The following is a 17,976-nucleotide window of genomic DNA, read 5'->3' on the forward strand; positions in this document are numbered from 1 at the left end:
GCAGCGGCAGCACTGTTGGTGGTGGTGAGCGGTGAGTTTCTGCAGGCAGCCGCAGTACTGTCAGCAGTGGTGGGGATGGAGAGGCAAGTGCTGACCAGCGGTTGGGGACCACCTGCAGACACCCCCGGCAACAGCAGCCAGCGGCAATCAGGGACTGCCCGCAGACACCTCCAGCGGTGTTGGCAGCGAGAGGTTGGTGGGTGGCAAATGGCGATAAATTGTTAAAGGGTTATGTACCCTATAGGAATGTCTATTGTAACAGACTTGTTAGAAAAAGATAATGCTCTGTGACTATTTAAAAAAAGAGTTTGATATTTACTTGTGAGAAAATCCTGGAAAGGCTGATTATACAAGTGTTGGGCAATTATTTTGGGTGGAGGGATGCTTACCGAGTTTTGGCAAGCTGTCAAGGGTTGCATGGGTAGCCCCACCCCTTGACAGATGCCCTGCCCCCTGGTCACCACCTTATGACTGGAAGTCCTGCCCCCTAACCCCTGTCCTTTGCCACCAGAAGTCCTTCTCCTTGCCCTCAGAAGACTCCTTTCAGCAAGGGGTTTTGCCATCTCAGAATCAAAAAAGTACCAAATTATATTCTAAAAATTGAATATCTAAAACATTCCTTAATTTGATTTAAAAAACTATTATAATTTCAATATTATAAGGCAGAGGCTTCTGGTTGGTGGAAGTGGGAGGGCTAGTGCAGGGGGGCCCTGGCGGGACTTGCTGCTGGGTCCTGCCGCTGGCTGCCCCTGGGTTCTACTGCCCTTGGCTCCTGTCATGTTTGAGCAGATAGAAGTCATCAGTATTAATTTTCTAAATTATTTAGGGGTCCCGTGGGCTGGAAACAATGGCCTGGTGGGCTGGATCTGGCTTGCAGGCTGTATTTTGCAGGCCCTCGGATTATAGGATACCAGTCAAGAATTAAAAGGTGTCAGCCTAATTGATGCCAATGAACATGGTTTCATAAAAGATAGGCCTGTTAAATTTGATGGTGATTATTTTTTTAATAAGATTACAAGTTTTGCTGAGAATTAACAGTTGGAATAAGATATGGAGGTCCTTGGCACATATTACACTTAATACATGATTAACCAGTTAATTACTCCTTAGGTTGTTACTTGGCCACAGGTTAATGCAATTAATGGCATGATAAAACAAGGAATAAGTCTCAAAGTTACAATTACACAAAAAATGTAAAATGTAGGGGTGCACCAATAAAGATTTTCTTGGCTAATACCTAAAGCTGATTATTGACCAGCCATATCAGCCAGTATCCATCCAATAACTGATTTACAGGAGCACAATTGGGCAGCATGGAGAGCAGCATCCTGCAGGTAAGTGTGGGGCAGGGGCTAGGTGCACCACCCAGCCAGGGCAGTCCATGGGCCCCTGGGGCTAGGGCGAGGAATGGGTCAGAGCCATGGGTGGCTCATCTCAGGGACGTGGCGGGGTGGGGAGGGGGTGACTCCCCACTGCTGCACATATTCCAGCGGAGGCATGGGGTGGAGTATGTGCCCCCCACTAGATTTGTGCATGGGATGAAGGTGGGCTGCCCCCTGTGGCCTCAGAGCCAGGGGCAGTGTCAGACTCTTCCCAGTGGGAGGGCTGGACTGGGGCTGGGCTCAGAGTGGGCAGGAGTGGGATAAGCTTAGCTGCATGGGGTGGGTAGCACTGGGAGGGGTGACTGTGGGGGTCTAAGGCAAATTTTGGGGTAATTATAGCCCCCCCCCCAAATTCCCTCCTAGTGCCACCCTTGTTTGAGGCACTCTGCTTTGCTGCCTTTCCCTCAAGAGCCCCGGCTGTGGGGCACACAAGGGACATAAGGCCAGTGGGGGCTCCTGGGGCAAAGGCAGCAGAGTGGAGAGCCCCGAGCTGGGGTGGTGATAGGGAGGTGCTTGGGAAAGCTTTAGCCACCCCAAAATTTACCTTGATCACCTCCCCACCCCCCGTCCCGTAGCCAGCCCTCCCAATGCTGCTTCTGCCCACCCCATGCAGCTGAGCCATCCCACTCCTGTCTGTTCTGAACCCAGCCCCACCCTGTAGAGGCTGGTGTCGCCCCTGGCCATGAGCCTACAGTGAGCAGCCCGCCTCTGCCCTGTGCACAAATCTGGGGGGGCACACGCCTTCCCTTCCCACCCTGTGCCTCCTGGACAAGCCACCCGTGGCTCTGTCTTGTCCCATACACCACCCTGGCTAGGCAGTGCCCCCAGCCCCTGTCCCACTCCTTCCTTCCCTACCTCCCTTGCTGTGAGGGCCTCGATCTGCTCCCCCTGCCCCTTCCCCTTACAGACTTACCTGCAGGGCACTGCTCTCCATGCTGCCCGGCTGTATTGCTGGCTGCATGCATGGCTGTGCCCCAGTCAGAAGGCATATTATATTTATCAATACGATATTGGCTACACCAGCCAAAAAAAAGCTGATGGCTGATAATATTAATTTTCCTTATCGGTGCCAATCCGATATGCGACCTATATATTGGTGCACCTCTAGTAAAATATGTAATAATTTTGCGGCTGGTTCCTGTCACACCATTAGTTGAACATGTGGCCAGGCTGGGGCTCACACCCATAGGGGGTTACCACGTGCCCTTGTAGATGGGGGCCCTGCAGGAGGTTGCTACTTGCCAGTGCAGAGGGATCCAGCAAGGGGGATTCCAGGCTCCCCCTGCACTGGCAATAAGGTATGATGAGATCTGATATGAGGTCCTACCATCACACTTTCTGCCATGCCATGTTTAGCTCTGGAGATGTCATTCTTAAAAAAATGGTGACACATTGGAAAGGGTTTTCAGAGAAGGTGCAAGAACAGTTCAAGATCTGGAAAACCTGCCTTAATCTGAAATGGTAAAAAGATTAATCCTATTCAGTTTATCTGAGAGAAGATTAATTGACTTGATCATGGTCTAGAATAGGGCTGTCCAACTGGCAGTCCGTGGGCTACATCCAACCCCCAAAGGGTCAAAATGTGCCTGCCCCCACACCCACCCTCAAGCTTCTGCTCAGTAGCCAGTTTCCCCCATTACTCCTGCTGCTGTAGCTGCTAGGATCCCCAGGCTCTTCCTTCTCCAATTTCTGATTCTTGCCCATGCTTCTGGGAACAGGGTGGGGTTAGGCAGCAGCAGGGTGCTTGCATAAATGCAAGAGCTGTGCTGCTAGCATTGCCCACACTGTGGGGCTTGGGAGGCATGGAGCCTGGACTGATCACATGTTTACAGGGCCAGAGGGGAGCCAGGCTTCTCTCACTGCCTATTTGGCAGGGGGGAAACTGGGTTGCTTGTGTGGCAAAAAAGGCAGCACAGCCAGGAGGAAGACTGAGATGCCTGTGTAGCATGAAGGGAGCCAAATTGCTTGCACTGCCCCAGACTGGCTGCTCACATGGCCTGTGCAGCTGGGAGAAACCCGGAGAGGTCTGCAGCCTGTTGGATGTGTGGCACCATGCTGTCCAGAACCTTGACAGCCCTGGTCTAGAAGTACCTACACAAGGAATTGTTTGTGATACAGATGCCTCTAAAGTCTAGATTATCATCGTGGTCTGTGCACCAATTTGGACGTATGTTTACTTTTACTTTTTTCCATATAAGCATCTGTATTTTTAGATGTCCTTTTCTAATGCAGTTTGTCAGATGAAACATAGGAGAGAGCAACAGGAGTTCTTTGCAGGCCTGCCACAAAATTCATACACCACCACTTGCTCCACAGACTGCAATTTAAGAATCTGTCATAGTCTCTGGAGATAGACACCATAGTCTTGTTTATCCACAGTTGCTAGAATTTTAGGTTTCTAATGCTCTTTCTCATTCATGTCTCCAGGGAGGTTCCTTCATTTAGATTTAAGGTCTTGGATAATTGTACTTTTACTAGATATTACCATTTATTAGTATGGGATGCTTTTCTGAAAGCTGCTATATACTTTGCAAATTTAAACAGAATGTTATCCCGGTCTTCACTTGTGAACAAAAGTGAAGGAACGTGATTTGACATTGTGAGGCTTTAAAGTCCTAGATATAAGCAATCAGTCTATCAAAGAGGAGTGAAGTGTTGGTATGGAGGGGTTGGAATATCCCCCAACCTCCCACTTTCTTCCCCCCCCAAAAAAAATCCAGTGAAAAATGGAGGTAAAAATGTTATACCCAATTTCAGACAGGCTAAATTAGGAGTCTTTTGCAGGGAAAGTTCTGTAAATAAGATCCCTAACCAAAATACAGTGCCTTTAGTAAAACTGAATTGAAAATATGGGATGGAGAGCAAGGATGTTGCAGCTGATCTCAATAGTGCTGTGGGGATGGTTGCACAGATGCATACATTAGGGCAGTTTTATTAGCAGTTCTGTTTACTACCAGGCAGACCAAAAATAGAATTGGTTTATGATGGAGTTTACTGGCATCCACTGAGATCACAAAGATGAGGCACTACTGATTCTCTCACCATTATAGTCACCATCTAAAATGGCTTTAGCTTTTTGATCAATTTGAAGGGAAGCCCATTTACAAAAAAATAATAATAGGCTAATCTGATGATTGCTAGGGGCCAAACTATTTATGAAGTAGTCTCCCTTAATGATAGATAGTTGGAGAACCCATACATAGCAATGTCTGTTCTGGCCAGCATAAGCTTGCATGCCAAGAGGGGAGCCAATGTATAAGTTCTGAACCTGTTTTATAATTGTTGGCCTTGACCTTGACTAGCTATAAATTTCCCACAGAGTCTTCAAAACATCCCGTCCCCTGTGCCCCTTTTCTTCCCCCCTCCATATTATTTGTAGTGATGCAGTCTTATTAGAATGTAGCTTGTCTGAAAAATTGTTCTATCTGGGAGCAAATTCACAGCAGGAAGCACTAAGTATCCTAATTTCCAGTTTCATCATAGTAAGATTCAAATTTAGTTCTTCTGTTGACAAAATTCATGCATTTTGTTCTTTATTTCTGTTGCTCTTCATTTTAGAGAAAAGTCAGTTCCCAGAATTACAACAAGAATTACATCGCAAGAAACAACATCTTAACTAGCTATTGTGTATGTAATATGGGTGGGGAGTATTAGTAAAGGAAGAGATTTTTTTTTTTAACATTGAAGTTCTGAGAGATTGTTGTAAAGAACAAAGATGGAGGAAGTGGATTTACCAGTATATATATATATATATACAAAAATAATTTCAGTAGCCTTTGAAGATTTAATTGTTTATAGTTTTATCTGCTCTGCCTTTACAGAGAAAGTTGGAAAATACCATTTAAGTCATGTAGTCCAACTTGCTCCTTTGTGCAGGTTCTTAGACCATAATCCCTTATGTATTTTAGCTGATCTAGATTTGAGTACTTCTGCTTATCTGCTTCTTCTTTGTACATAGTTTTGTCTGTCTGTAAGTAGCACTATTTAAAATGAACATTCATTTCCTGAGTAATAATCTCTATCCATCCTTCCTTGTACAAGTACATTGATTAAAATATTGGTTGAAAAAGCTGCTTCTGGTTCAAGTGCCACTTGTCCCAGTTTTCAAGGAATTTTTCAACACTAGAGGAATGGAGAGCATTAGAAAATTATATAAACAAAGGCTTAGGCTGAACATATACAGTGGACTATACTGTTGCTCAAATTTATTCAACTGTTTAAATAGCAGGAATGATGGAGATTAACAAAATACACATTGGCAAAACAGGAGGTAACAGCAGCAGGGTAGTGTTAGGAAGGGAAATTCCTGCTTTTTTTAGCTGGTGGTTAGTCATCTGGTTGTGCTGATGGTTAAATTAACTTTCAGGTGGGAGAGATTGTTAGATAAATTTTGGGGTATAAAATGCCTTTCCCTCAAACCTTAAGACGAACGTTTTGTCTGATGTCTCTCCCACTCATAAAGTTAACCTAATAAAGTATATTAACTGACCCCACCCACACATCTTACTTTTCACATATTCCTGGGCCATCATGGTTAGTGACAATAACAATAGAAAGTCAATGTGAAATCATAGATTGTGTCTGTGACTTGGAGACTTGGATTCTAGTCTTGGTTCAATCACTGAATTTGTGACTTTGGACAAGTTAGTTAATCTCTTTGTTTTTGGTTTTTCTGTACAATGGGGTTAATATGTAGTATACAGTGTTGTGAGTATTAGTGAATGGCTCATACTCAAGTCCCTTGGTGAGATGCCCACGATGCAGTTTGGGAGTGATTATTCTCACCAGCCATCTAGACCTTCTGCGTTTCTGATAGCAGCTCGTGTCATTTGAGTATAGAATTGCTTAAAACATCACACATCCTCTCTGCCATGTATAGGCATTGGATGGCAACGTAGTAGGTGCTCAGCTATTTGACTCTTGTTAAGAGATAGTCTTGTCAGTGAGCCTCCGGATATAACAAAAGCATGATCTACAAGCCGTGTCTCATTAAAAGGATCACTCCTCATGGACTAGTAAGTGGAAGTGCTGAAATTGTTCTGTTTGCTGGGATTGATCCAGCAAAGCACTTTAAGCATAGGAATACTCCATTTGACTTCAGTAGGAATACTCATGTCGATAAAGTTTGGCATCTTCTTTAAAGGGCTTTGCCGAAGTGGAACAGAGTGCTCAGCACCTTGTAAAATTAACTCTTAACTCATCATGTAAGAAAAGAATTGAGTAGTTGCTTATGCACGCCTATCTGAGGTGAACTTTTAGAAGACTTCAGTCTTACTGAATGTGAAAAAAGACCAGTCATCTTGACGAACCTACACATGCTGTCAGTTGCCATATGTCTTCCCTTTTAACAACCGTAGAATAGGTGAGTGCTGCATGGTATCTCAGGGGTATCTACATTGCTCAGGGATTCATTATTTTTACAAAAAATATCCTACAGAACATTCTCTGCTACTAAGTATTTTAAACAATGGAAGCTTAGAACATGTATTTATGAGAGTGATAAAATGTAGCTAGTGTTTACTCAGACTATCAGTGCAGGAATAAAATATAGGAATTTTAGTGCTGCTTGAAAAACTGAACTGGATAGTTTTAGCTTAGTATTTTGGAGCATATTTTTATGTAACTGCCTAAAAATGTTATAACAGACTTTATATTATTACTTTATCCTCCATAAATCTTGAATGAAACCCTCTTGTATGCATGCATCTAGTATGTTTTACTGGTTGTGTGTAGAGGATGACCTGTTATGACAAAAGGAGTGGTACAGTTCCATTAGCTCACCTATGTTTTAGCATCATATAGATTTATGCAATCTTCCTTTAAAGTACAACTTAATGTCCTTTTCCATTTTTTAGTTTTTTCTGCTTTGAAAAATATTTTAATGTGTTCTAGTATTTGCAGGTCCCTCAGTTGCATAACATTCGTGGATGAAATTCATTCCATGTTTCATTTTCTTTAATAGAAGAATGATGACCTAGATCATCAAGAACCTTCAGCAATAGCTGGCCTATTCCCAAAATAAAAGATCTAACACCAGCTAAGATATACGTATTGGTCTCTGCTCTGCAAGGTAGTCTCAAGTAAAGAAAGCAAAACAATGAAGTCTTATTCTAAACAATCCAAGAGCCGTGTCTTCTGTAGAGAATTTTTGGGCTTAAGCTTTATTTCTTTATTTGCATTATATGACTCAACTTGTTATGCATCAAGGACCTTTAAGAACAGTGTTGTTTACTAAATAAAGCAAAAAAGTTCAGTAGCGTGGAAACATTTGTATGGGGATGGGGAGTCAAATAGGCAAGTTAGTTTGTTTGTTTTATGTTAGTAAAATTCTGTCTGTTCTTTTGTGTTCACCTCTTATCGTTGTATCTCTGACTATTTCAGAGTAAGCTGAACTGTCCGTTGGGCCATAATAAAGCTGCTGTGTGTCAGTATTATACTGAAAAAACTAAAGACAACACGTAAGAGAAGGCAATGAAGTTATAGAAGGCTTAGAAAACATGTCATATAAAAGAGACACTAAAAGAAAAAGGAGAAATGAATGGTTGGCATTCTAATGGTCTTTAAATAACTGTGATACTTGACAAAAGCCAGGATGAGATTTTTCAAAGTAGACAAGATAGGTTCCTTAAGATACAACATCCTACGGCAAAGGGGAGAAACTCAGGGTGGATATCAGTGCCATTCTTCATCTCTTTTTCTGTTTGCATGGAACTCCAGCTGATGTTAGGCATGTCACCATCAGGATAAGCCATGCAATTCTGAGAGTAGTTTTTTTCACTAAAAGGGGAAAAGTAAGAAAGTGCTTCTAGTAGCGCGACATACAACACAGAAGAGATTGTAGAATTTCTTTTATTGAACACTTTCAAGAATAGACAAGGAATTTATAGGCTATTGTTTTGACCCATCAACCTTTTTAAAGAGAGGTAGCAGTGTGGACTGGCTCTTTTATTCTTTTGTCAATGACTAGATCAGGTTTAAAGATATCCAAGTACTTTTAAACACATTTTTAAATGCTGTTCATAAAGATTGTTTCAGTCATTTCTGAACTTAAATGTTATCTGTAAAATTGAGGAAAGAAACACCCGTTTCTGTTTCTGGGGTATAAAACTAAAACTTAAAATATATGTATTTTTTTAAGTGTTAGAAATAGCTGCTCCTGTTTTTATCCAATTATGAGGGAAAGGGACTTCTGGTCAGGCTACTTTACAATTTGTTTAGGTTTTTTTTCTCCGCCTTCATTAATGCATATTTAAAACTTCTGAAAAACACTTGGGGAAAAAAGATCTTTTGAATTTTTTATACATACAACCCTGGCCAAACCCTGAGAGCTCCTGGCTCACTTTTTTTTCTCTCCAACAAATCCAGGCAGATTATTTCTAAACTAAAAATAAGCAGAGGGCATGTTTCCCTTTTATTTAGAAGCAGCTTTTCAGTTATTTTTTTTTATACTCAATAAAGAACCATGAAGTGGCATACATACATGCATTTAACTTTGGTGTATTTGAATATAACTGGACCAGTTTCTTTTTGTCAGATTGTATGATCTTATTGCAACACAGAGTGTTTCTTTAAATACAGGATGTCTTAATGTAAAACATTCTCCCTCCCCCCTGCACATACTTGTAAAAATGCCAGCACATACTACTTTTCTTCTCAGCATGCAGAGTGGAAATGGTAAGCCTGAGATTAGGCAGGATGTATCTGTCACCCTATTATATGTAGTTCTGCTTGCAGATGATGTTGATACTTCTCCTTTTAAAATTGCTTTCATCTGCTTAGAGTTTAAGCCAGCAGTCAACACCTTTGTAGGCACAGCGGGCTGAAATAATGCAGTTTGGTCCAAGGCAAGCTGAGGCTTCTGACATGGCTGCCACTGCGCATGTGACCCAGCAAATGCCTCCAAATTCCCCTGCCACTGAATTGCCACTGATGTCTGAGCTTCCTGGACCAATTCTGGCCATTGGGCTGTAGGTTGCTGACCCCTGACTTTAGTTGCTTGGGTTGAATTTTTTCCTTATAGGGTGTCTCTCACAACATGACTCCTATTAAATCTAGTTTTAGTATAAATGCTCTTCCATTTCCAAGAACAATATTAGAGGACAATAAGTGCCGAGTTAACAAATTGATTGCAAGAATTTTTCGAGAATATTTTAGCACTTCCACCTGCACTATAGGTGCTCCATCCACCTCTTTAACTTCATTGTGCCAACCAGCATATACTTTTCATATGTGCAGAGCAGTCAGCTATGCTCCAGCCCCATGATAGCAAGTATGGAGTTGTTTTTTCCTGAAATTTTTCCTTCTGATGGCCAGATATTGTTGTTGCAATGGACATTAAGAAGAGCAGGAATCCTCTGTACTTCTACAGGACTCCACTTGTTGGCAGAAAATAATGTATAGGAGGGCTTAATTAAGATTATATTAGTGACTTTAATAATGACATGTCCTACTTCTGAACATTTAACTTTGCAGCTTTATTTGTTTTTTATGTAATATAGCATATGTATTTCTGTTTCATCTATTTGTATAGTATGCCTTTTCAACTGAAGTATTGTCAGGTTTTTGTAGGTCTTCCTTTGTCAATTTTTTGAAAGCATAACTACGTACAACATGTTTTCTTTAAGAGATGATCCAGTTTTGCCTTTGAATTGCATGATGCTATGCCTTTGGCAAGTAGCTCGAAATAAGGAAGATATATAAAACAGTGAAAACAATTTTAGTTTTTGTTTTTCAGCTTTGAGGATAAGAAAAATGAAACCACAAGTTTAAGAAGTGATAAACAGAAAAATCCACTTCTCCCAGAGGTGTTAGAGGTATGAGATTATTTATTATTTTCCTGGAAGAAAAGTTTCTTTTCACCCTTCTTCCTCCCCCTGCCCCCTTTCCTCCTCTGCCTCTTGCTAGGATATGTTTGTTTGTTTTTCATGTCATGGTGGTGCCTAGAGTTTACAGTTGGGGGTCTAGCTTCCATTGCATTAAGTGCTACTACAGTAACAAAAGGCAAAAATATGGTCTGTGATTCAAGATTGTGGGGAAAAGTCCATGCCCCTTCGTATATAAAGTCAAGCATCTCCTCAGTGCTTTTTTTTCATATAGCCTATCAACGCCAAGTCTTTTCTGTTCAGAGACAGTTTCATTCTAAAACTTAAGGTGCCCTTAAATGATACAAATTACTGGTAAAAGCATCTGTATGAGATTTTGCTGTAACCCTAGTCCTACCAGTGTTAATATATGTTCACCATACTGTGGCTTAATTTCATTGCCATTCCTGCAGAAGGGCCCTTCATTCCAGAATACTATTCACATTATTCAGCTCAGAAAATAGTAATGTACCTTTCTTTAAAGTCACCTCTGTGCCGCTGTATCTAGTTCCTGGCAACCTGGAACCATTTTGTGGCTCACTCTGTAGTCACAACAATTCAGAACATGGTCCCATTGCTCATGTCTTTTGAAGAGTATCAGTTAATGTAAATGATGATTTGGGCAACTATCCATTAGGTTTCTGATGTAAGTCACCCAACTCAATTCAGGTAGGCCACTGTGTAGACCCATGACTTTCAACTGTTATTAACCTGGGCTGCATTTTTATTACTTGATTTAGTGTTGCTGATACACAGAGAAATGGCCCTGCTCCAAATGGCTTACAGTTCAAATATAATCTCATTTGATTCATCTTTGTAAGGAGTGAAATCATGACAAGAACCTCATCGAATACTGTATTTACTCAAATAGAAGACAATCATGATCATAAGGCAACCTTCCAAGTAATCAGATTCTATATATGGAAAACGTATACATTTGTTATAATTTTCCGGATATATTATTGAAGGTTTGCCTTGAATTTGTCTCCTTCCTATACTACTACAGCAGGGGGAAAAATTATGGGGAATGGCTCGTTGGCTCTCTACTTCCCCCAACTTTTTCCCTTGGCAGCCCCTTCTCCCTCTACAGTCAGACCCTGCTCTCTCTGAGCACATTGAAGTGAGGAGCAAATTTGAAAACAATAACCTTGAAATTAAACTTGGCTGTAACAATTTGTATATAGTATATACTTTGGTTCATCCAGAATTGATGCATGTTGCTGTTTTTTGAAACTGGCAAGTTTTAGAACAAGTAATCCATAAACACTTTTGATCAAGACTTTGGCACTTACTTATATGTAGTACAAACTTTTTTTTTTTTTGCATAAATATATATTTTTCTCTCTGTCTCTCTTCATAGACAGCTAGTTAGATAGAAATAGATGTATATCTGTCTAGCTATCTATCTAGCTGTGTATTTATCTGTACTTTTACTGTCCTGTCTTGTGACCGACACTGTTCACTTGACAGTCCATAATGTGCATCTACAGTTAACCATCATCATCCCTGTTAGAATAACCACAACTGTATGCTCGCATGCCCGTCATCTCCTTTGACTGTTACAGTCACACGAAACCACCTCTATGTACTGCAAAGCCAAAAGTTTGTGATTTACCACAAAGGTCATTGGGCTAGACCCTACCAGAATCAACAGCATGTCAAGCTATAGTGCTCAGTATGTATGTGTACTCCAGATACTAACACCCAAAGGATTCATGTGTTAATTAGCCCCCTCATGACTGGAACTAGGTGTTTTTGTCCCAAGTCCCAGGATGATCTAAAAATTTATATGAAAATGAGACACAGGGCAACCTGGTCTGGCTTGACCTCATGGAGGGTGAGGTCACACTAATCCAAAGTGCCACATTGAGAGAGGGACCGAGAGAGGGAAATAAATCTTGTCTCATATTCAAGTAAATATGATACAGTTGATTGTTATTGAAAGAAGGATTTTCCTTTGAGGAAAGATTTGAATGAAGAGAGAGATTTTTGGTGTACATGAATACGACTTTTGGAAGAAGAAGAGAGAACACAGAGAGAAGTAAGAAGAGAAGGTTTCTAAGGGAAAGAATAATCAGGATGTATGAGTGGAGTAAAAGGAGCATAGGATTTTGAACCAGTAAACTAAAAGTCTTTTTGTTTTCCTGATTATTACTGTGTCCTTATTTAATGAAAACAAAAAAACCCCTAATTCAGCAGCTATCCTTTTGTTAATTAGTCTGTAATTAAATCCTGTACGCAAACCCCATGGCATCTGTCTTTTCTGCCACATTGTGCTAAAGGATGGTTTGCTAAGTAAATTTTGTAAGGTGTTTTAGCTCTAAATAATCTAGAGTTAAATATTCTTCATTCTGCCATTGGAACTCTTTGCTTAATGTTGCATTTGATTTGTGCTTTATCATCTAAAAGTGTTACAGTATGCAATGAATTCCATCTTATGGTAATTAATTGCAATTGTCAGAGTAAGCTTTATAAAAAAAAAAAGGCATGGTTTTGACCTTTCTTCAGCTTCACCTGTTTTGTTCAGTATGTGCTTGTGGATTTTCTATTTCACTTCTTCCTTAGTTTTTTTATATGATCCCCTTAGAGCAGCCTTTGGAGGGTCTTTCTGGATTCTGGCTAAAAAAGATTTTAGACATTTGCATTATACCAAAACTTATGTCACCTCCTGTGTACTCTCTGTAGTAAAATTGCAGATGTTTGACCAGTGTTGAGATGGCAGGAGAGCAAAATGGCTTTTATTTCCCATGTGGGTAGGGGAAAAAGTTCAGTGTAACAGGGCCTCCTTGCATCATACATGACATCAGCCAATATTGAGATATCTTATGTAAAGTTGAAAGGAATTGAAACTCTCTGGTTCAGTGACTTGAGCCGGGAATAATATTTGGGTTTGGAAGACATTCAAGCTTTAGTGGATATATACTTTTTTTTTTTAATTCCTCAAAGATGGGCTTTTTTAGTTGTCCTTTTGCAAGTAAGATTGTTTTGAGGTAAGGTGTGCATGTATACATACATGGATGGCAATGTGCTTGTTGTGTGGCTGTATTGAGAACTGCAGTTAACAGTGTTCTCCATCCCTCATCTTTCACCCATATTAAACTTTCTGAGTTGCATGAAGTATCCAGCCTACATGGTTAAGATGTGCATGTAAAGTACTAGTATCATCATGCCCTGAAAGTGTAAAATCATATCTGGTTACATGGGAAAGTGTCAGTCAGTCTTTAGTTGATCAGTATCACAGAAATATTGAAATATGAGGAGGTACATACATTGACAATGCATTTTAATTCACTTCCTGTAAATACCTTATGAATTAATACTTTTTTCTCAGATTATTTCACTTGCTACTTACTATGAGCCAGAGCAGTAGTGTTATTCTTTCTTAGTAAATATTCTATTTATACAGGCTGCAATTCAATGCTATGAGTATAATTATTAAGTTTATGTAGCTTCATGTATGTATGTGACATTTGAGCATTACATTCATTTTTTTTAAGACTGCATTGCAGGATTATAAAACCAGTATCCGATGTTTATTAGTACATCATTAACTTAATTGTTCATCATTACCACATTAAAATGACAATTTCTTTCTTTCATGGACAAGATACTGAAACTTATTTCATCCTAAAGTGTGTGTCTCTGTGTGTAAAGCTTTGATTGTGAAGATCTTAAAACTGCTTTATAATTGAAATGCAGATTGACTTGACTTCAGTGGATCAGCATATCGTAGAGATAATATTTGTATTGTGGTGAGTTCTAGGCATGACAATGTCTTGCTGATATCATATTGATGAAGAAACCACAATGCACAGGTCTAGGGTTAACCCAGGTTTTAACCTTACACTAGTAAGCCCCTCAAATAGAAACTCACCATGGTTTGGAGGTATTTTAAGCCTGGAGTGGGTTAAAATGGTTTAGAACTCAGGTTTTCTTCCCCTCAGGCTGAAACTGACCCACTTTGCATTGAGAACATAGGCTACATTTCTAGAGTACCAGTTCTCCTTTGCTAGTCCTGTAACTTCCCTGTGAAAGGTTCTTCTGCAGTTGATTCTGCATTCTCCTGCAGTTGATACAAGGGTTGTTTGAAGTATCAGCCCAAACTATCATGGAATATACCCTGCCCCCCAAAATGCACAGCTGAGTGCACTAACTCAGGAAGAACTTAGCTGTGGGAATGCTCATATCTGAGCTAGGCTATAGTAATTTGGGAAGGGTTTATAGCTCTACTTTTTAACATGCATGTAGCATGTATTTAAAGGCCTATTTATGCAGTTACTACAATTTTAATGTCAAGGAGCACTTCAGTTTTGAACAAGGACAGACTCGCGGTCAGCCCCATCCAGGCAGGAGGGGGTTTATTCCACTACCCTGCCCCAAGCACAGACCGAGTGGCGTCTGTGGCCAGGCCGGACAAACCCAGTTGCAGTGCTCTGAAGGCAGAGTGGGGGGTAACCCCTCTCCCTGCCCCCAACAGGAGCTCTGCTGGTGGCATTTGGCCCTGCCCGGCCACTCGGTGGGGAGCGACCTTGTTGAGGGGAAACAGGCTGATCCCCAAGTGTTAGCCTCTTCCTGGCAGGAGCCACACTGCAGGGCCAGCAGAACTGCTGCAGAGCACGGTGGTGCTGCGGGGGGCTTGCAGGGCTCTGGCCCACTCTGTACCCTGGTGCTGCTGCGTGCAGCTCTGCTGCTGCAGTTCCCCACCAAGAAGGGGCTCATGCTCCACAACATTATGACAGGGGTTGCTGCCCCCATCAAAGGCCATTCCCCTTCCTGCTGCAGCAGTGGGGCAGGGGCACAGCCAGACCCCTTGGGCCCCTTATTCCCTTCCCTCCGGCATCTGGGGGAGGGAACAGCAGGGGGCCCATTCCCCACAGGGAGCAAGCACAGTGGCAACAGCGATGGGTAGACCCAGCTGCCAGTGCGGGTAGAGGGGAGTGCCCTGCTCTGCCTCAGGGTCGTGGTACCCCGCTGCAGTAGCAGCAAGTGGGGAGTGTCCGGCAGACCCAGCTTGGATCCCTGCTGGTGGGACAGAGAGGGGGGAATTAAACCCCTCCCTAGCTAGACCCCCACCCCTGCCTTTCCCTGCTCCAGCTGGGGAGCAAAGGGTTGGGGCCAGCCCAGAGAGCATGCCGGGATGCTGGGGGAGTCTGGTTTAATTTAAACCAGGAAGGGGTCTGGGACAGACAATGCATAAACTGGTTTGAGCCAAATCAGTTAAGTCTGATACTACATTCAACCAGGTTTATCTCAGACAGGTTTCAGCTGTTTTGAAACTGGTTTATGTGTACTGAATGACTGTTGTGTTACAGGTTTAAACCAGTAAAACTGGTTTATGTGTAATGTCTGTCCCTAGCCTTAAGGGGACTCACAAAGTCCCCTGTGGAAATATGGCGTGGAATAGGTAAGTGGAAATATGGCATGTTTCCATTACATAAGTGGAAATGTAATTACCGATATATAGTCTGTCAATAATAGGTCAGTTGAGAGAGTTCACAGGTTCCAATCCTACATAGCTTCTCAGCCTTCATACAAGGAGAGGGTAAGCTTCACTTTTACAGCTGATTATTTTTAAAAATCCAAAGGGAGTCTCAGTTAAATCTGGGTAATGGACTGCCCAAATCATACCTCAAATGTGACTCTTCTTCATATAAAAGAAATGAAACAGTAGAATTAACAGGATTTAGAGAGGAGGAAGAGAGAGAGAGAAGTTACAGTAAAGAAAGGCAATTAGTTCAAGGCTTAAGATCTAGTATAAGGAGAGTTTCACATACTGAAAAATGAATACTGAATCTTGATCTTTAATCAGAGATACTTACAGTAATGTCAGGAGACAGTTCAAATGAGTAAAATTTGAAGCAATAACCCAAATAATAGCAGTATAGACCAGGGGTCAGCAACATTTTTGGCCAGAGTGCCAAAAACACCTGCAACCTCTACTTGGAAGATGTTGGCATGCCAGGGGTGGATGGCAGGGGAGCCTCAAGGGGCCCAATCCTTACTGTGGCAGCATATCCCGGGCTTCTTCCTCTCTGTCCTCCCTGAGGCATGCATGCATACGCTGCTGGCATTGACCCAGGCCAGGCCTCCACAGACCCTGGTGTAGCTGCTTGCAGCCACCCTGTTGCCTGCCACAAGAGCAGCCCAGGCTCTGTGGTGAGCGGCAGGGGACTGTTTGGAGCCAGGGCTGGCTGTGGCAAGCAGCCAGAAGCCTGTAAGTAGCTGCACTGGGGTCCAGGGAGCCCCAACCCAGCTCAGAGCTGGCAGCGGGTACATGCGTGCCTTGGGGTGGACAGTGGGGAAAGGGCCTGGGCTGCACTGCCACAACAAGGATCAGGCCCCTTGCAGCAGGTGTGTGTGCACCTGCTTCCAGCAACAAGCCAAGCCTGGGCTCTGGACAGGTCCCTGCCACCTGCCGTGGATCCCAGGCTACTCTCAGCAGGTGGTGGGGAAGCTACAAGCAGCTGCCCCTGGGCTTGCAGAGCCCTAGCCCAGCTTGTTCCCAGTGGTGGGTGCATGCATGCCTCCAGGCAGACAGCAGGGGAGCTGCAAGGGGCTAATCCTTGTTCTGGCAGTGCAGCCCTGGCCCCTTCCCCACCATCTGCTCTGAGGTGCATGTGCCAAAATACCTTTGCATGCCATGCTCCGGCATGCATGCAGGAGGTTGCTGACTCCTGGAGTAGACACTTCAGTGGGTCCTGGTGATTGACAAGGATTGCTGGGAGCTGTGCTAATATAAATTATATTGACCTATGAACCACTTACTGCAGGATAATAATGGACCAGGGCTTTACTGGGCATCAGCTATTTCATAATAACTGCCTGTGGTAGCTAAGCTGTAGTAACTTAGCCTCCTCTTTAGCACTAGTTTACCATGCTTAGCTTCCACTTATTTCCTGGGAGCCAGCATACCAACCTAGCCCCAGAATCCCGGCTGCCCTGTGGGGCCGGTGTCGACAATCAACTGATTGTCAGCCCTGGACAGGTTGGAAACCTTGGGCTGCCCCAGGCTGGTGCCAGCAAGACTGTCAGCTCTACCTGTGGGACACTACCCCCAGACAGCCCCTGCCATCAACATGCCACACTTTCAATTTAAGGCACTGCACAAACCACATTATATGTGGATTATTTTTATAGTTGGTTTGCCTTAAATTGAGTGCATGTTTAGCACCCTTGCTATTTATGTCACAATTAACATATTAATCACAGTATAAATGTAACATGCAGGGAGCCACTTGTTATCACAGAGCAGCTGATATTCTGCGAAGCAGTGGTATTCACAGTTTTGACTGAATGGTCCAGGGCCAGTCTTTGGGCAGGATTAGGCACCGCATGCTGGGATTGGGGCCTGGTGCCCTGCACCACCTCTACCTTGCTGGAGCCCAATCCTAGCTGATGGAGGTGGGGCCCCTACAGCCTTAGCCCAGCCAGATGACATCAGGCTCTGGGAACACTGCACTACCCTTGCTTGCTAGAATCTGGCCCTTGCATGCCCGATCTAGCATATAGGGCCATGGCCTGTGGGGCTTCTCACAGGATCCTTGGGTAGCCCCTGGGGCTGGATGTGGCCCATGGGCTGGGAGTTAATGGCCCCAGAAACATAGAAACAGTGGCACCAGAAAATTATAGAAAATCCTCAGTGTGACTTCCAAGTCATATGTCCATTTCTTTCTTCAACAATATTAGTGTTGCAGGCTCAGAATTCTCTAGTTGATGCACACTTCATTCTGAAT

The 17,976-nt window shown here is 42.8% G+C and overlaps 1 protein-coding gene across 1 annotated transcript in view; it reads left to right on the forward strand.

Moving 5' to 3' along the window:
* CRYBG3 (crystallin beta-gamma domain containing 3) overlaps positions 1 to 17,976 on the forward strand; it is a 155,092-nt gene that overhangs the window by 10,770 nt on the left and 126,346 nt on the right. Inside the window, exon 2 of the mRNA XM_059720590.1 lies at positions 10,117 to 10,195. Coding sequence (XP_059576573.1) covers positions 10,117 to 10,195 — 79 coding nt within the window. The remainder of the gene's footprint in view (positions 1 to 10,116; positions 10,196 to 17,976) is intronic.

The sequence above is a fragment of the Alligator mississippiensis genome, chromosome 1 (genome assembly GCF_030867095.1).
Source record: "Alligator mississippiensis isolate rAllMis1 chromosome 1, rAllMis1, whole genome shotgun sequence".
Taxonomy (NCBI): Eukaryota; Metazoa; Chordata; order Crocodylia; family Alligatoridae; genus Alligator; species Alligator mississippiensis.